The 20,026-nt window shown below is 43.3% G+C and overlaps 1 protein-coding gene across 1 annotated transcript in view; it reads left to right on the top strand.

The window, feature by feature from the left end:
• MTHFD1L (methylenetetrahydrofolate dehydrogenase (NADP+ dependent) 1 like) overlaps window positions 1-20,026 on the top strand; it is a 186,193-nt gene that overhangs the window by 108,236 nt on the left and 57,931 nt on the right. Inside the window, exons 21-24 of the mRNA XM_048225973.2 lie at window positions 3,492-3,631; window positions 9,069-9,110; window positions 9,924-10,024; window positions 10,572-10,749. Coding sequence (XP_048081930.1) covers window positions 3,492-3,631; window positions 9,069-9,110; window positions 9,924-10,024; window positions 10,572-10,749 — 461 coding nt within the window. The remainder of the gene's footprint in view (window positions 1-3,491; window positions 3,632-9,068; window positions 9,111-9,923; window positions 10,025-10,571; window positions 10,750-20,026) is intronic.

Here is a 20,026-nt window from a genome sequence, read left to right as displayed (position 1 = left end):
TCTCCCAAGAGGATCGGGACAAGCTTCTGGAGCATCCGAGCCAAGGCTTGGACTATGAGTTAAAGAAGAGTGGTGGGAGAGAGGAACGTTCCAGTTGTTCCCATCTGGAGGAGGGTCAGAGATGACCACCATAGTGTGTGCAGGCTCTACAGGAAGCTTGATATTAGTAGAGCACAAAATTTCAGGCAGAGTGAACATAGACAGACGTGTGCTTGAGGCTCCATCGGGGTGGCCTTAGTTTTTATGGTAAGGAACTTGGATGTTTTCCTTGAAGCAGTAATGAGCTGTTGAAGGTCGGAGAGCATGGCGACCACACGGTGAAGTTTAAGGAGAAGTTTAAGAGAAGAGATGGTTTTTGAGGTGAGCTTGAGCTTGCAGCTTTTCTGGGGAATGGAAGGATTATAAATGAACTGTGCTATTAATATAGTTGTGACCAAGTGTTAGAAAACGTTGCTATCCTCCTGCTCCCTTTTTGTTTGTTTGAGAGATGTACACATTCATCCAGTGCCTACTGTATGCCTTGCAGTGTCAGTCTCTCAAACAGACATGACCTCTTTCCTCGTGGAGCTTAGTCTGATACGGGAGCTTCAAGTGGAAACGCGTCCAACTGGAAAGACCTGATCAAACGCTACCTGCATCATCTACTTCCAACTGTAGAGCAACACTGAGCAGTTTTTCCAATATAACGGCCTTGAAAACACACACACACACACATACACACACCTTTCTTACTTGAATCCCTGCTCCTCAGAGCTGATTAGACCAGAGAACAGGTCGTGTTGGTTCAGGTCATTATGGATCATTTCTCCTGTCATCATGGATCATTTCTCGTCATCTTCCCAAGCTGATTTCTGCTCTTGCTCCCTCCTTTACCTACGAATCCTTTCACTCCTCCCTAACCTCCCTCCCTCCACCCCCAACTCCCTACTTCTCTGCCTGGAGAAATCCTATTGTCCCTCAGAGCCTGACTCCATGGTCCCCATTCTCCCACCCTACGCTGCAACATCCCTCCCTGTGCACTGCGCCCGCCTTCTCTCCAGTCCAGTAGCAGACAGTCTCTCCCCCCGGCTCCCCGGAGTGCTTGACATTAGGGACCCTAATCCTGAGCCACTACCCTGAGCAGAATGCCTGGATGTAGCAGGAATTCAGCAAATGCTTAAGAATTGAGTATGATTTCTAGCAAGTGGGAAAATTGTTCTCTTGGTGATAATGATACGGACCATTTTGTGAGCTCCCACTATGCACCAGAAAGCAGTAACGGAGTACTTGACATGCGCTATCTCGCTTCATTCCTCCAACAAGTCAAATGAGGACATTGAGATTCAAATAGGTTAAGTAACTCACCAGCATTCACTTGTTGGTTGTCACTGTTCGGTTGACAGCTCATATGCACAGCTGTCCGGTCTAGATCTGTTCTAATACTAACCAGAAGGATGGTCACCTTTCCCCTACTGGGAGCCCACTCTGTAATAACCTTTGACAAAATCAACTCAACATTCCTCTTCTGGGGGCCGTTATAGCACTACCATGCTGAAGTCATCACTACTTTTACCAGGGGTTACCACTGAGATAGGGATTGTTACTGTCCATGATCTCTGGTTTTGACCACCACTAATCAAATCACTAGGATTGTCCCAAATAGTGTGTAAAAAGGAATGTCTTTCACTTCTTTAACTCGTTCTGCTCTATCACTTATTCAAAGAAGATAAAATAAAGGACAAAGTGACTTTATAGCTAAATTCATTCCAAATTGAATATTTTTAAGGAAACATTTTTTTTACATCCTCTGGCACCATGCTCTCACCCTTGGGAATTTATTCCAAGAATATAATTTGAAAGAGGTTAAATCTCATATGCACAGATATTTTGCAGCATTATTTATATTGGAAACAACCCAAATGTCTAATAACAGGGGGAACGGTTTTGTAAATCTTGATACATCAACTTAACAAAATTATAAGCTGCCACTTAAGATCATAAATTTTGAAAGTTTGTAGTACAGGGAGAAAACTCTGAAAAGTTTGACGTAAAGGAGCAAACTACAAAATTTTACCTGTTCTGTAAAAATTATACGAGCATATGAAGTATTTAAGGGAAACCATAAAGAATTAGAATGACGGGTTGTTGTATTTAGAATTTGAAATTATATGTGACACTTCATGATTTTAATTTTCTTTTTTTTTTCTTTTTCTTTTTTTTTTTTAATGCAGGTTCTGATTCACCAGGTCTAGAACGCTGGGGTGGGTCTAGGATTCTGCATTTCTTTTTTCTTTTTTTTTTTTTTAAGATTTTGTTTATTTATTTGACAGAGATAGAGACAGCCAGTGAGAGAAGGAACACAAGCAGGGGGAGTGGGAGAGGAAGAAGCAGGCTCATAGCGGAAGAGCCTGATGTGGGGCTCGATCCCATAATGCCGGGATCACGCCCTGAGCCGAAGGCAGACGCTTAACAGCTGTGCCACCCGGGCGCCCCCATGATTTTATTTTTCTGAATTCTTGTTAAAATGTGTACATTCAGTGACTGGTCAAAACAAATTCTTCATTCATTCACATTTTAAATGTTTTGATTTTATCTTAGTAATTTTTTTTACTGCCAATTCCTGTCTCTGCCATCAGTTATGGCCTTGGTTGAACAGTCAGTATATAGTGCATATTTTATAAATGTTTACTTCCTATTACATTTATATTATTCTTTTCCTAGAGAGTGCTTCTCAAATTTTAATGGGCATTCATCTCACCTGGGATCTTGTTAAAATGCTTATTCACTGGGTCTGGGGTACCTAAATTCTGTGTTTCTCATAAGCCCCCTGCTGGTGCTGGTGCTGGTGGAAATGCTGCCGGTGACCCCATGCCAGTCAATGGTCGTATCTGGGAAGGCAATGTTAGGTATTCTCTCAGCTACCTCCACAGTAGCATTTCTAGCAATCTGGGGGCAGAGGAGGGATTGGCTGAAGATGAATGTCGTCTGTGCTTATCTGTGCTTACGGAAGAAAGGTGCTATCTTATCAAACCTGGTGATTAATCTTCTTAAGCCACTCAACGAACTTGAATTTTGTCAATTGACAGAAATGACATTCTGGCATTAAATAAACGGTTCTATGCATGTTGTAAAAAGTAAGAGGGATCTTCTATGGTAATCATGCTAGCAATGTCCTTGGATACAATCTGGAACCTGTCTGTGGTAAGAAATGCTTTGCTTTGGGTGTCCGAACTGGAAGAAATATCTTGGCCTTGGCAATGAATCCTTAAGGCAGGGTGGTCTAAAGCAGGGTGGAGAGCCACCTTTTTAGAGAACGTAGGGAATGAAACATTTTCTATGACTATGCAGAAATCAGTTTACCATCGCACAGGAACAAGGTGCAATACTGGGCAGTAACCTGGATGTGGTGGGGAATTTCAACTGTCCTTTGACCCTGAGTCATACCTACGATGGCCAAAACTTGCTCTTGTTTTACGAAGATGATAGCAAGTTTCCACCTTGATTCTCCACAGTCACTGAAGCGGGCTTTGGCGCTGATATCGGAATGGAGAAATTTTTCAACATCAAATGCCGAGCATCTGGCTTGGTGCCCAACGCGGTCGTGCTGGTGGCCACGGTGCGAGCTCTGAAGATGCACGGAGGCGGGCCAAGCGTAAGTCTCCTGCTACCTTCCTCATAACACACATTTTTAAAAATGAGGTAAAGCAGAATTTCACATTTGAAATCTTCAGACCTGCTCCATAGCTGCGGTGTTTTTATACGTCTCCTTTTTTACAAATCACCATTATAAGGCACTTACCATTTGGTAAATTCAAGTAAATGGTGACACGAAGTCGTTTCTAAGCAGTATTTTGGAAAGAAGCATAATGGGACCACTTTTTAGTCCTAAGATTTATATCCAACACTCAGGTCAACATTTTATAACCCCATGGTGATGGGAGGACAGAAGGATTAGAGGGATTGCTTTCGTGGGTGAGGTTTTTCCGTGTTCGCACAGATAGTTTTTTGGTTCACTGATGCTATGTCTCATCAGATTTCATCTAGAACTATTTTCCTTCTCTTTCTGCTTATTGTGATTTCACTTTCTAGCTCTGTTATAGCACTGGATTATTTCCTTTTTTTTTTTTAAGATTTTATTTATTTATTTGACAGAGAGAGACATAGTCAGCTAGAGAAGAAACACAAGCAGGGGGAGTGAGAGAGGAAGAAGCAGGCTCCCAGCAGAGCAGGGAGCCCAATGCGGGGCTCGATCCCAGGACCCTGGGATCACGTCCTGAGCCGAAGGCAGACGCTTAACGACTGAGCCACCCAGGCGCCCCAGCAATGGATTATTTTAGAAAGAGCTTTGCTTGGAAAAGATGCCCTATTTTAACTTTTTTTTTTTTTTTTACAGAGTTTTGATATTAACCTGTCTTACATACATAATTCACACACATCTGAAAGAAATTTTTTTCCTTTCCACAGAAAAGATGTCATGTTTATCTTTTTTCATTTTTAGGTTTTTTCCAAAGGGAGAATAAGAAGTGTTATACTGAGTAACATACTTCATCTTTGAAATAAATTAAGTTGGGGTGTTGTTATCATTTAGACTATTGTTATTTTAGACAAACTGCCAAATCTGATCGCTTAATTGGCAGTACTATGTAGAAGGAGTCCCATAATCAATGATTTTTACATAGCAGGAACAAACAACATTTTTGCCATCATGAAATACATCTCTGGTGGGCACTGTATAATCATTTTAGCAATTCTTTGTCCTAGGAGAGACTGACATTTGTTTTATCCCATATTACAGAGAAGGGATTTGAAGTTGAACCAGTTGAACCAGGCCTGCCGAGAGCCAGATCTGAAGTCTGAGGTTTAGACCCAAATTCTCTTCTCTGTCCACCAGGCAGAGCTGAGCATTAATGAAGGGTAAACATTTTCTGAATCCCAAATCCACTAGTAGTACCAAACACTTTGGGAGTTCACTGTAGCCTAAAACTTCATCATTAATTCAAATGCAAGATTGACCCACGTGTATTATTAAGCAATAGATCCTAAAGAATTCTGATTTTGTTCAAAACACCATTTGTGGCTACAACGTCTTCTTAACTCTAGATTTTGAATCTGTATACCAGTTTCCGTTTTCAAAAAACTATTTCTGCTTCCATAAGATGCATTTGAATTTCTCCCTCACTGTTTTACATCCTGAACATTATAAAATCCAAGGGCTCTGATACTGGAAAGGGCTTAGAGATTGTCTGAGTCTGGCTCAGTCCTTCTAAAGATGAAATGACTAAGCTAACAGAAGGATTCGATGATTTGCCTGGTATCTTCCATCTTTTTAGGGGACTAACCAGACTTGAGGTCTCTTGAGTGCCAGTCGAGTGTTTTTCCATACCCTCCTATCTGTCCCAGAAAAATTCTCTACGTGATTTATAATCCAATTTTAGTTCATCTTAATGGATGCACTTGTTTTTCAGTGGTTGCATTTCCCTCCGACCTTACTCTTTTGTACGTCTTCACGTCATGGTTCCAGCCCAGTGATTCTAACAGGGCTCATGCTTGGTAGGCTCAGATCTGGATGGAGGATGATAGAAGGCAAGGATCGGGAAGTCTGGCAAAGCTTAGCATCCCTCTCCTGAGCTCCAGAAGAACCTTCCGCGTCACATTGGTTTATGGCTGTCTCTATGTGTGTCTCCCTTCTCTACTCTGAGTTCCTTGAGATCAGGGACTATGTCTTATTACTGTGTGTATCCCTAATGCCTGGCAGAGTCTGTATCCAGGAAATGTTTTCAACAAGTAAATAATAAATGAACATTCATCTGCTTAATCCTATGCTCTGTATTATCCATCTCAGTGTCTTTCCTACTTACTCGAAACAACTCTGTGGTAATGTTTTTGATCCATTATAATTTCTGCTTCCTTAGGATATCATTACACAAATAACCATGGCGGCCTCTCTATGTTTATTCAGCTTGGGGTTTTTTTCACATAATTTGTGCAGTGGAAAATCCTGTCACTCTTGAACTTGCCCATTTTAGCCCCAATAATTTTATATTCGTATCCTGTCTTCCAAAGTGCTGACCATTTGTGCTGCAATGCAAGAACTAATATTGTTATACTGATGGATTGTGATATCCCTTTATAATTAATTCTTTAAATATCTTGTATTAAGAGCCAATACAATATGTATTTATGCAAAAAGAGATTTATTATAAGGAATTAGCTCACACACCTATGGAGGCTGACAAGTCCAGAATCTACAGAGTAGGTCAGTGGGCTGGAGATTTAGGAGGGCTTATATTCCAGTTCCCGTCCCACTCTGAAGCCAGTCTGCTGGAGAATTTTTCTTGCACAGAATCTTTTTGTTCTATTAGGGCCTTCAACTGATTGGATACAGACCACCCACATGGTGTGGGTGGGGCAGAAGGGCAGGACACGGATCAGTTTTCCTCAGAGTCCACCAATTTAAATGTTATTCTCACCCAAAAACACCCCACAGAAACACTCAGAATAATGCGTGACCAACTGTCTGCTACCCCGTGGCACACGCTGACACCTAAAATTAACCATCACACCATTGCTACTGATTTTCATGTATGGTACAATCACCAGATCTTTTCTTTCTTTTTTTTTTTTAATATTAATAACCAATTGGCCTAGTACTGTTTATTTAAATAGTCCCTCCTGTCTGATCTTTAGGCCTACTTTATGATAAATTGGTTCTCCATACATATGTAGGTCTTTTTCTGGGAACTCTCTTCAGTTCTGCTGATCTACTTATGTATAATTGTGTCTGTGCTAGACTGATGGCCTTTATGGCAAACCCCACCAGGGAGTTCTGTTTCTTCATGCATGTGTGGCCTGGTATTGGTCATTTTGACTGCCATATGTATTTTAGAATTCGCTCATAAAGTTCCATCAAGAATCTTTTCAGGATTTTTACTGGAAGGGCATTATATCAATAGATCAACTTAGGGTTATTTGACAGGTTGCCATCTAAGATGATGGGATGCCTCTTCACTGATGGAGCTTTTTAAGTATATTTTAATAACGATTTATGGTTCATTCCACAAAGGGTTTCTCCATCTTTTATGGATTTGTTACTATGTACTTTGCATTTTTGTATAGTTTAACAGGTTACTTCTGGGTTCTTATATATTGCCTTTATATCCACTGACTTTCTTAAGTTAAGGTGTAATTGACACAAAACCTTATATTGGTTTTAGGTGTAAAACAGAACGATTGGATATTTGTATACATTACAAAAGGATCACAAATCTAGTTAACATCTGTCACTATACATAGTTACAAAAATTTTCATGCAGTGAGGGCTTTTAAGGTCTACTCTTGGGGCGCCTGGGTGGTTGGTGGTTCGTCTGCCTTCGGCTCAGGTCATGATCTCAGGGACCTGGGATTGAGCCCCGTATCAGGCTCCCCTGCTTAGTAGGGAGTCTGCTTCTCCCTCTCCCTCTGCCCCTCCCCCTGCTCGTGCGCTCCCTCTCTCTCTATCTCAAATAAATAAATAAAATCTTTAAAAAAAAATGTATCTACTCTCAGCGACTTTCAAGAATATGATACAGTATTATTAACTATGGTCACCAGTTACATCCCTGTGACTTTAAAATTATCTTAGTAATTGTACTGATTTACCTGTAGACACTTGAGAGTTCCACGTGGGTGAGCATGTCTGAAAATAATGACAGTTCTGTTTCTTCTTTTCTAATCTTTCTACTTTTTTCTTGTCACTAACCAGGTCTTTCTAGCTGGCAGTGCGGGATTAGGGGTGGTAACAGTGGGCCTCCTTTTCTTATCCTGATCTGAAAGAGAATGTGTGTAATACTTCTTCACTACATACAATTTTTCTGTAGGTTTGTAGTATATGGTTTTTATCAAATTAAGGAAATCTATTCTTATTTTGCCAAGGTTTTGTTCTAAGTAAATGTTGAATAACTTTCTTCGTCTATTGAGATGATATGATTTTTTTCTTTAATCTATTAATATTACAAATTATATTACTTACTCAGTTTTAGCACTTCATCTTTAAACTGCCCTGGCTACCCCCTAAGTTGTTGTGAGAAATAAGCCCCCCGAAAGGGGGAAGTAATAGCAATTACTTTCACGTTTAGAATTTTGAGAATGATGGTATACCTTGTGTAAGTCACGTTTTACTTGAATTATAAGTTCCATTTTATGCTAGGGTAATGGGCACCAGTACAAAAGTTCTCAATATTGGCTCAGATTAGAATCACCTGAGGAGTTTCTCAGTGTTACTGATCCTGGGTCTCACTCCCAGAAATCCTGGTTAAATTGGTCTGGGTGAAGCCCAGACATCAGTGTTTTTTAAAAGCTTCCAGCAAGACTGTTATGTTCAGCCAGGGCTGCCAGTTGTTGGTTTAAAAGCACATTTTGTGCTTTTACATGCACGTTTCCAAAAAGTGACCATGATTTGTTTTTCCTTCAGATCTTTATCAGGGTAAGATTTTTTTTTTTTTTTCAACAAAAAAAGGGACAGGATAAAGTGGTCAAGATTCCCAGTAGCAATAAATAAATCTTCTTCGCTTCAGTGTCTAGTATGATGCCAATTACCCGTCCTTTATTTTTTAAAAGATAAGAAAACCAAGCCCCCAGATTGGCAAACACATTGGCAAGTTGCTGGTTTCCAAGCCAGTTACCCTTGTCCAATCCACTCAAGTATTTGGGCTTTTCAACGTGCCCAGCCTGCCAGGCACACTGAAGTAAAAGGCATTTGCTCTATCTAAGCGTCCCTTGCTACCGTTACCGTGGCCTCGTGGATGTATTTGGCTTCCATGGAAGCCGGGTACTGGGGACAAGTAACAGAAGTAGGGGTTCTGCATCTGCTGGGTGGCGACGTGCAGGGCATTGGAGGTGGGTGCCAGCCTGCAGGCAAGAGGTAGGGCGGGAGAAAGGCAGTTCTTCAGCCCCTACAGAAGCAAACACTGCAATCCAGTAGGGCTCATTCAGATGCATTTTCCACGAAGCTGCTGGAAATTCAACCTACCTGGCTACTGTTAAACGCAACAAGTATCAGAATAAGCATTTTAATGGGTTTTTGTCTTCATTTTTGCCTTTTCTTGTCTCAGGTAACTGCTGGTGTCCCGCTGAAGAAAGAATACACGGAGGAGGTAAGAGCAGGTGTCTTGAAGGCTTCTGTGCAGAACCATTTAAATCCGGTTAACCATTGGCTAGCAGTTGAATGTCAATCAGTGAATGACTCCTCTGCCTGTAGTGGCCTCTTGGAAAACTGCTTTTCTAATGATCCCAGAGGAAATGGGTGGGGGTGAGGGATAAAGTCCATTCAATTACCTTTCATTCTTAAGAAATGATGGATGTAGGCTTCACGTCGTACTGTTTCCTACCCTCTGAGCAGCCATCAGAGCGGAACTCAGTGTCCAGCACAGAAACAAACATGTGGCTTATACCCGGGTATTCTTCTGCTGTGGAAACAACTGACTTTTGGAGCGTATACAATTGGCTTTATCACTCGCTTGAGTTATTTGACTCTTGGGTAAATAGACTTTGATTTCCTTGCAACAGTACCTCTTAGCTCCTACAGGTGGCACCAGGGATTTGAGCCGGGAATGGCTGGACCCAGCTCCTCACCCTCCCCGGGGCCTTGTGCCCTCTTGTCTACCAGCCTGCAGAGAATGAGCACATTGCTTATGCCCCGGCCACTGGTCAGCAGCAGAAATAGCCGCCTGGCTCAAGACCCCGCTACACCATTGGACCCAGAATGATTTCAGAAAGTAGTTTGAAAATGAGCCACCTCCTTCTGTAAGCCACCTTTTCCTGGAGGAAAAAGTGTTTTATGGCCTTGTTTAATAGCTTCTAGGACAGTACGGGGAGCAAGATGGAAGCAAAACGTGCCAGAGTGGACTTGCCAGCTTCGTCTGGCAGCTTTGGTGGGAGGCGTACATGGGGGTCTGGTCTTCTTCCAGAACATCCAGCTGGTGGCCGACGGCTGCTGTAACCTTCAGAAGCAGATTCAGATTGCTCAGCTCTTTGGGGTTCCCGTTATTGTGGCTCTGAATGTCTTCAAGTAAGTGAAGCCCCCAACTTAAAATGTGTCCCTCTTGCTGGGCCACCCTGTGAACTGTATTTGTGTCTCAAGGGTGTTTGGTCTTTCTTTGCTTCATCTAAAATTCTGTAGAAATACTCTGCTCCTTCTGTTTGTTTGTTTGATCTGGGTTGGGTTGGTTTCATTTTTACAGAAGTTTCTCAAATGTTTATGGGAAATGAAATCTATATAGTGAGTTAACATTTCCTTGGCTTTTTTTTTTTTTTTTTCTTTTTTAAAATTCCACCCAGCATTTCTGTCTGAAAGACTGGGGATGATCAAAGGGTTATGTTATGGAATTTTCTCAATAAAACCCTTAACAACTTGAAATATTTGAGTCCTGTTAGAGAGGTTTTTTCCCCCCAATGCTTTTCTTTAAGTCTGATTTATTTAAACACAATGTAACCACTTTTGATGTTTAAAATATATTCCGTGTTAGGGAGCAAAGTTCTGTATAAACGGTTAGTCTTTCTTTAAAAACATCACTAAATGAATACAGATGCAAAACCACAAACGTTTTCATCACTAGGACCGACACCCGCGCTGAGATCGACTTAGTCTGTGAGCTCGCGAAGCGGGCTGGCGCCTTTGATGCGGTCCCCTGCTATCACTGGTCCATCGGTGGGAAAGGGTCAGTGGAGCTGGCTCGGGCTGTGAGAGACGCTGCCAATAAAGGAAGCCGTTTCCGATTCCTGTACGACGTTCAGGTAAGCTGCAACCGCGGGGAGAGTGGTGTTTCTTCCAACTCCACGGTGCACCGGGCCAGTACGGGGGGTTTGGCACAACCTGTCCCGTTTATTGGCAGCAACAACCCTCCATATATGGAAACTACAAGGAAAGAGGCTGAGCCACCCGACCAAGGCCCATGGCCAAGGGCAGAAGCTCTCCTTGCCCAGGGCCTGTGCTCTCAAAGCTACGCTCTACGTGCCAGGAGCAGGCCTCAGCTTTGGGGAACAGGGTTTGACAGCTAACACGGTCAGGCCTGGGTCTTTTGAGCAACCTCCTGAGGCCTGTGAAATCCTGAGCAGTATTTTCCTCATCCATTTCTGCCATGGTTCTTATCCTTCATTGTGGTTTTCTGGAGCTATATGTATGATATTTTAAAAATCTTTTTAGTTGTTGTATAGCACACATAACCTGACACTCGCCATCTTTACCACGTCGGGCTGTGTGGTTCAATCGTGTCAAGTACATTCACATTGTGGTACGACCCCCGCCCATCGCCAGAGCACTTCTCGTCTTGCAAAACCTAAAGTCTACACCCATTAAACCCGTTCCCCATTCCTGCCCGCAGCCTCACCCCCGGTAGCCACCCTAACCCTTTCTGACCTGACTGGTCTGTGTATCTCATATAAGTGAAACCATCCAGTGCTTGTCTTTTTCGTGACAAGCTTATTCACCATCTCCGTCCTTTCAGACTGCTGGAAGGAACAGCACAGGCTGGGTTGCTAATGACCAACAGAAGTTCACCGTGCACAGTTTTGGAGGCTGGGACGTCCAAGATCAAGGCTCAGGCAGGTGTCTGGTGAGGCCAGCTTCCTGTGTCATACATGGCTGGCTTCTCATTGTATCCTCATGTAGTGGAAGAGAAATGGGGTCTCTCTAGGGTCTCTTCAGGAGGGCACTAATCCCGATCCTAAAGGCTCCAGTCTCGTGACCTAATCACCCTAAGCACCCCCACCCTCCTAATAACATCAACCTAGTTGCCCCCAAAGCCCCCATGTCCCCTAACACTGATCACATTGGTGATTCGTCTTCAACATATGAATGGTAGGGGCGGGGGGGGTGCAAACGTTCGGTCTATATCATTAACTTAGAGTAATGTCAGTGTTCATCCATGTTATTGCATCTGTCAGAATTTCCGTCCCTCCGTTGTACGTATATGCCACATTTTGTCGATTCATTCATCTGCCACTGGCCATTTTGGCTAATTACACTTCTTGACTCTTATAAACAATGCTGCTATGAACATGTGTATAAAAATATCTTTTTAAGACTCCGCTTTCAATTCTTTGGGGTATACACCCAGAAGTAAGAGTCGCTCGATTGTCTGATGCATTTTTAAACAGCTGAACAGTGAGCTTTCAGGCAGAAAATCTGAACTTCCCAGGACCTCACTCGGTTCATCTTGGCACCCACCTGCACGTCTCTATTTCAAATCCTGCGGCTTCGGCTACTGCGTTTGTCTCCATCGAGAGCCCATGAATGTCAGAGTCCTCAGCCTCTAAGCTGGTTGCTGCTTACCCCATTCCTTCATCCCTCACACATTCTGTGGGTCTCTCAGATGTCACAGACAGTAACGTCGCTCCTCTTTCCAGGTCAGATGCGTAAACCAACAGCGTGGGCCGAGAAAGGCCACAGCGCAGTCACATCATCCAAGAGCTCGACGTTAACCTTATTGCGAAGCTTCGTGCTTACCAAGGGCTTCTGTGTGCCAGGCATGTGGGCGCCTCATGCCTGTTAGCTGTTTTAGTCTCGGCATGCCTTTTGCATAGGAACTGATGGTGATCGCCCCATTTTATACGTATGGAAACTAAAGTACGAGGACATTACATTACTGCCCAGTGTCCCATATCCTGAAAGAAGCAGAGCTGGGAGAGTATCTAGAAGGATGGAGTGATCATCCTGCTGTGTTCTTCAGAATTCAGTCCTGTGCTTGAAAGGGGGGTGAGGGTGGGGTACTACCCCTTAAAGGGGGGACCCACCTGCAGAGGAAGGACGGTGGTGACAGGCCCAGTATCCATGCAAAATGATGGACATTGTGGGCACTCTATAAATACATGTGAACAGAAGAATTTCAGGACCCAATTAGGGATGGTTAGGCCACAAAAGCTTTGTCATGTTGAAAGGCCATGTCATGAACAAGAGACGAGCATGTTCTGGGTTACAGAGGGGCTAGAGATCGGTAGAGGGAGGAGACCTGGGTTCTACATAAAGAAAAATGGTCCAATTAGAAGAGGTGAGTTCTCTGACCCTGGAGATCTGAAGCAGAGCTAGGTGCAGCCCAGCAGTGGGCGTGCTGAGAAGGTTGTAGGCAGCTCAGTAGGCGTCAGCCGAGGTGCTCTGTGTTCCTTCCTGCATCTTCCTGTCCGGCTGAGCCTGCCTGGTTGTCTGCAGTGCCTGTCCCTGCCCTGGGCGCACTCACACAGACCACTCTCAGGGGTCTCGCTCTCCCTGGCCTGCTCCAGGAGCCTCAGACCATTGCTGTCTGATCTGGAACCACCCCACTCTGAGTGGTAAGAGCAGTTCTTGAATGGATAATTTCACAAAGCAGGGCTGTTTTCAAGAAACCTTCCCAAGTGAAAAGAAGGTGGATCAAGAGAAGAGATGTTTCTGAGTTAGACTGTCTCACACATGCACTACCCCAAAGACGAACCCCTTTCCTTTCCGATATTTGTTTTCTTTCTGAATTCCCATTCTTCATGGAGGTAATGCTGTTAAAATGTCTGCTTCCCTGTAAATGGGGGGAAATTTATAATACTGTGGACGAAAGTCCTGTGTCTGCTTGCCTCATTTGCCAGCAGACTCTTTTCCCTTTGCTTATAACACAGAAATTAGGTGTAGATTGCATAATTATTTATTCGAGAACCAACAACATCTCAGCGTATCGCTGCACAACGACAAGAGTGATTGCTGCTTCTGGCTCACTACGTACCGCCTCCCCAGTAGCTGTGTTCCTCACATTGGCAAGATGATTTTAGATCATAGAAGACCACTGACAGTCTTGTCTAGAGATCTGTATTCCTTGGTGCAGGCTGTAACACAGCTCAAACATTTCTTACCTCCTCATTTCTTGTAGATCATGTTGGTGACCCTTTACAGGCTAATTCATGGTTTTCCTGAAGCTCTTCGTTCCACCACAGCTAACCATTTAGCGCTTGGCAGGTTAATACGGGTGGGATTGCCCTACAGGAAAAAAGAAGTAATAGAGTACTTTTGATAATCACCCTGCTGATTCTCAGCGCAAACTGGGCTCCTGTGTGCCTTTTGCTATCTCCCCAGACTGTGTTCCACCAAGAATGCATTCCGTGCAGGGTTGATGGCATCTTATTTCTGCCCCAGTTCTGCATTACAGAAGAAAGTCACCTGAGACCATTTAGAAGCGTTTGCCCCAGTACAGGGGCACAGGACATGATTGCTTTTGTATAGGGAGTGGGAATCATCTCCAAACCCCAGTGGAAGGAGGAACAGCTGGAGAGGAGAAGAAACACTTGACCTCAGAGATACTGTGGGGCTGGACAACTCCGGGGGCAAGAGGCTTGATGATGATGAGCCCCGAGTTAAAGCAGGAAACAGGCTGCACTTCTGGGGGTCTGTGCTGAACTTGATAGAAAATTGAGTTAAGCAGCCACTGTTCTTCAGAGAACAGTTCTGTATCTCTTTTATCAGAATAACTTCTTTTTTAAAAAGATTTTATTTTTAGGGGCGCCTGGGTGGCTCAGTCAGTTCAGCATCTGCCTTCGGCGCAGGTCATGATCCCAGGGTCCTGGGATCACGACCCTCATTGGGCTCCTTGCTCAGTGGAGGCTCTGCTTCTCCCTCTGCCCCTCCCCTCAGCTCGTGCTCACTCTTTCACTTTCTCTCTCTCAAAAAAATGAATAAATGAAAGATTTTATTTTTAGATAATCTCTGCACCCAACGTGGGGCTCTGACTCACAAACCCGACATCAAGAGTTGCATGCTCGACGGACTGAGCCAGCCAGACGCCCCCAGAGTAGCCTCTAATTCAAGAGTAGACAACTTTTTTTTTAAGTAGGCAACTTTTGGGGGTGCCTGGGTGGCGCAGTCGTTAAGCGTCTGCCTTCGGCTCAGGGCATGATCCCGGCATTCTGGGATCAAGCCCCACATCAGGTTCCTCCGCTGGGAGCCTGCTTCTTCCTCTCCCACTCCCCCTGCTTGTGTTCCTTCTTTCGCTGGCTGTCTCTCTCTGTCAAATAAATAAATAAAATCTTTAAAAAAAAAAAGTAGGCAACTTTTGATTCTGGTACTGGGGGTAGCTAGTGATTAATTCTGAATAATAACGTTTTAAAACGGGGAATAAGAGGGGAGCCCGGCTGGCTCAGTCGTGGAGTGCACAACTCTTGATCTCAGGGGTTGTGGGTGTGAGTCCCACGTTGGGTGTAGAGATTACTTAAAAATAAAATCTTTAAAAACTTTTTTTAAATAAAAATTAAAATAAAACAGGGAACAAGATGCAGTGGCCTAATAGCTCAAAGGAGGTTTATCCGGTAAGAATAAATGTGTTTAAACTTTAGTTCATGGTTTCCTTACAACCCTTTGGGATGATCACAGTCCCCCAGAAGGCATCTTCTCTGTCACTTTCCCTTTTGTAGTAGGACTTTTGACAGTTAGATCTGTTCAGTTGACCAGTTTAATATCTCCATTCCCGCAAGCCCGTAGGAAAATAGTATAGCAGAAAGAAAAGCGAATCTGTTTTTACGGTTTATTAGCTTTCAAATCCCTGTTCCATGCATTATTTCAAGCACGTCTCACCCAATGCCTTGGGGTGTGTGGGCTCAACCCTGCGCTTCACGCAGAATCAGAAGCTTGGAGAAGGTGAGGGACTTGCCCCGTGACCAATCAGCACTTGATGGAAGGACAAACATTATAGTTAAAAAGAGAAATCTTTGAGATTCGTGAGAATTAAGTTTAAATCTTGACTGGGCCTCCTACGATGGATATAGATTGGAGCAAGTTAACTCCTCTCTCTGAGCCTCAGCTTCTTTATCCAGACAATTGTGTCCGATATTAACACCAGCATCCCCGAGTTGCTGTGAGGACCAAAGGAAAAGCCTCAGGGTAAAATGCAGGAACATGGGAAGCTGGCAATCAAGGTTAGCGGTCCCTCTCTCTCCACATTCACTTCCGGAGGAGAGAGGGCTTCCTGAATTGACCTTCAAGAATTATCTTGTAACACAGGTGACTGTCTTGGGCTCTAGGGGTTTTCCTGTTCAAGTGGGTTAAAACCAGGAATTAGAAGCCAAGTTTCCTTGGCCAAGAATGAAAGGCGCCAAAGTAAAGGAAGATGTTCAGCATTCTTTCTGCATTAGAACCGGGAGCCGTTAGCGATAGAATAAAAAGTCAGTCCCTTTTGCAAAGGCTGTGGGGCCCCGAAAGTCAGCTAGCAAATCCGACTCTGAATCTTGCTTGTTAAATCAGGAGTTAAGGTTAAAAATCATCTCCATATCCTTCCTCTAAGCTTGCAAACATTTTGAGGTGTAACCTTGACAGTGAGAGAGGATAGTGTTTGTTTTTATTAAAAGGTCTTTCCTGTGCTTTGTGTGACGCCACTCTCTTGATCGCAGCGGGGACGGGATGGAGGGAGATCAAAACAGACCCGGCCAGGAGGGAAGGCTCAGCCCAGGGCAGCCAGCATCCCTGATTTCGGAACTACTGCACTCTCACGGCCTCCTGCTGCTCTGCTTGGGGTGGGGGCGGTATTCAGGTTGGTTATTGAGAAATTGTTTTCTATTTGTTAGCGTTTCAAACTTAAACATACTTCAGTTGTTAGGGTAGTTTTATGAGCTCTCTTTTAATTGGCCTGTAGGCATTTGCAGCTAGAGCCTCAAATTTGAAATAAATAAAGCAGAAATACTTCTTATATGTATATGTAGTTTTTAAAATTGTGGTAAAATATACATGAGATGAAATTTCCCATTTTAACCATTTTTAAACGTACAGTTCTGGGGCAATAAGTGCATTCACATCGTATATATAGTTACAATTAATAGGATTTTGAAACTTAAAATGATATTTATGCACATCTCTGTATGTCTTTTCTATTTCCCAGTAATTGAAAAAAAAAAAAAAAGAAAAGAAAAAAAACAACACTGTAAGGAGAAGGGGTGTGCTTTGTTTTTGTTGCTCTGGTCCTTGTACCATTATCTCCCCCTCGGGCCCTTTGACCTCCTTTGGCTCCTTCCTCCCTTTTTCAGACTTGCCCTTGGCCTGCCTTCTCCCACTGACCCTTTGAGCTCTCCCCTCTTGCTGTGCAACAGAATGTTTGGAGTATTCTATAGAAAGCTGCCCCTTCTATTTTCCAGATAGTTCGGTATCTTATTCAGAAATCCTACACTCTCTCATGTTCTGTTTTCTATTATGATCAAGCTCTGGTCTTTCAACCCTGGCTTCTTCAAGCCCATCATCCGCCTCTTGTCCCTGGCTTCCTTTCCACAGTTCAGCTGCAAATTCTCACGTTGCCTCCTCGGAACCAAGCCACACCCTTCTGCAGACACACCTCGGATCTCCATCAAACTAAGATTCTGTTTCAGCCCTGGCTTCTGTCTTTTCTGTCAAGTCTCATTTGGCCTGCAGTATATCACTTCCCTGGTCGGCCCACTGCGGCCTCCCTCATCTGTCTCTGGTGGGTTTCATCAGATCAGAACCTGTTTTTAGAACCGGCCCAGCTCCCTCCACGCGTCCTACTCTGCCCCGTCGGATTCTGGCAGACAATGTCCCAGCTTTGTTTCCTTGGTGCTAGAAATAGCACCTGACGGGAAAAAAAGAGTGGTCTATATCTGTTTCACTTGGGCATTTCACAAAGATTCCTGTAATTTCATTTAAATGCTCTCTGCTAACATGAAAAATGGAATGTCACTAAGATAGAAATTTCCAGAAATGCATTCCTGGTTCTAAAATCATGGGCCAGTCAAGAAAGGCTGAGGGATGTACAATGGACTGTCAGGGTCCCACCGCATGTAACCAGCCACCTTCTACCACCACTCCATCCATTCCCCAGACGTTCTGACTCAAATTTAGGTGACAGGAGACCGTTGTGTAGGGGCAGGACCTATATCCACTTAAGGAACGTTGCTTAATATTATCACAGATATTACCCTTAAAGGTACCACATACAACATGCCACTTCAAAAGAGAAACCTACAACTTTAGGGTTTTTAGGGAAAAAACACTGAAAACAACATAGCCTTTCAGGTACTCCAGTATCAGAGAGTTTGGGGACTTGTTTTAGTTATAATTTTTTATCAAAAAATGATTTGTTTCCTTGCATGAAAGGACAGTTGGCCCTTGAACAACACAGGTTTGAACCGTGTGGGTCCACTCATGCGGACCTTTTCCGTAAATACAGTACGGTCCTGTAAATGTATTTTCTCTTTCTTATGATTTTCTTAATAACATTTTCTTTTCTCTAGCGTACTTTGTTGTAAGAGTACAGTCTGTAACACATGTAACATACAAAATATGTGTTAATCAACTATTTATGTTATGGGCAAGGCTTCCGGTCAGCAGTAAGCGACTAGTAGTTAAGTTTGGGGAGGGGAGAAGTCAAAAGGTATTCGTGGATTTTTGACTATGGGGTGGGGGTGGTTAGTGCCCCACTCTCACATGGTTCAAAGGTCACCGGTAGTTTATTCTGCTCTTCCGTGAGACTTTTACAACCAGAGTTTTTTCTTTGGAAGCACATCTCCAGAAGATCAAGGAGAGAAATTATGACTCCTGCTGAATAGCCAAGAAAAAGAGACACTTGTAAAAACAAGGGCTCCTTGCACTTGAAAATAGAACCCAAAGCACACCTCGCATTCATTTATATTAGTCTTGTAACACATTGAGGTTTATGAGCAAGGTTTGTGGAAAGAAAATCAACACATATGCCATAAAAATACATTATGTGTTAGTTGGCAAAGCCACAATCATCCCTTCCTCAGTTGGGTGGGAAGAGATCATTAAAATCACCTATTCCTCTGTGTTCCTTCCTTGACATTGCTGGCCTGTTCTGTTTGAGAGTATGAAAGATGACCCACATGAACTCCTTACGGCCATCATTAGACGTAGAGGAACAGAGATGCTTTGGCAATGAGCATTTTTTCTGTTCCCAGACCCCAGCTCTATCCACCACACATCCCGGTTGCCTTAGGAGAACGAGATTCCTCTGGGAGTCTCCTGGGTTAACCTGTTGCTCAGAGCCAACGAGCCAGCAGGGATAGCTGCTCAGGGAGCTGGCCCATGGAAGTCAGCACGTACACCTTTCATAGCTCAGATGTGCTGGTTCTCCGCCAAGGACAAGCTTTTTCAAAGATACAAGGGTCTGTTGTTCTCAGTAAGAGCACTGCTCCCGTGACACGGAGGTATGTTGCAATGAACCCCTGGTACCTTGTGTGCGCTCAGGATAAATTAGCATCGATGGTTTCACATGATACTTTCATTTGAAGTACCAGAAAAGCTATTTATACCAAACTGCACTTGTAGATCATTTAAAATTCATGCCTCATTTAAAATACAAAATACAAATTGACATAATTACTGTGGGTCCGGAGATTTCTGTTCCACTAACAAATTTATAAATTGATCCTTCTATGTAAACATTTCATGGGCTTTGAAATACATTTCCTGGTATCACAGCATAGGATCACTTAAGTTTTTATTTAAGTTCCAGCTAGTTAACAGATAGTGTAATATTTGTTTCAGATGTATTCAGTGATTCAACACTTCCATACGTCACCCGGTGCTCATTGCAACAAATGCACTCCTTAATCGCCAGGATCGCTTAACTTCTATGAATTTCAGTCTGTGGCCTTGGTAAAACAATAGAACATTCAGTGTGGCCCTAGAAGAGACAATGTGTTCCAGTACCTCAAAGTTGTGGGCTTGAGAAATTCTGGATTATTGATAGCAGAGTATTACTTAGCGTTTTTCATGGGTCTTCTAAGAGATCCTCAGGGCTGCTGACTTTAGAACTTGACCTCCAAGTAAAATGAGATGCCACTGTATTGTAATACCTTCACACTTCATTTTGATTCTAGAAGCTTCATTTTTAACTCTTGTCTTAAATTGTGTTCTATATTAGTTTTGTCCTGTTTCACCTTCTTTTTGTGCATTTACATCTCACGAAAAAAATATTTTAAAAATTTAAGTAATTGCGTTTCTGGAATTTGTAGACCAATTTTATATCACTAGAAAATAGGTCTTGGGCGCCTGGGTGGCACAGTCATTGAGCCTCTGCCTTCGGCTCAGGGCGTGATCCCAGCA

Source organism: Ursus arctos, unplaced genomic scaffold (assembly GCF_023065955.2).
Source record: "Ursus arctos isolate Adak ecotype North America unplaced genomic scaffold, UrsArc2.0 scaffold_13, whole genome shotgun sequence".
Lineage (NCBI taxonomy): Eukaryota > Metazoa > Chordata > Mammalia > Carnivora > Ursidae > Ursus > Ursus arctos.
This window is presented reverse-complemented; position numbering and strand designations above follow the sequence as displayed.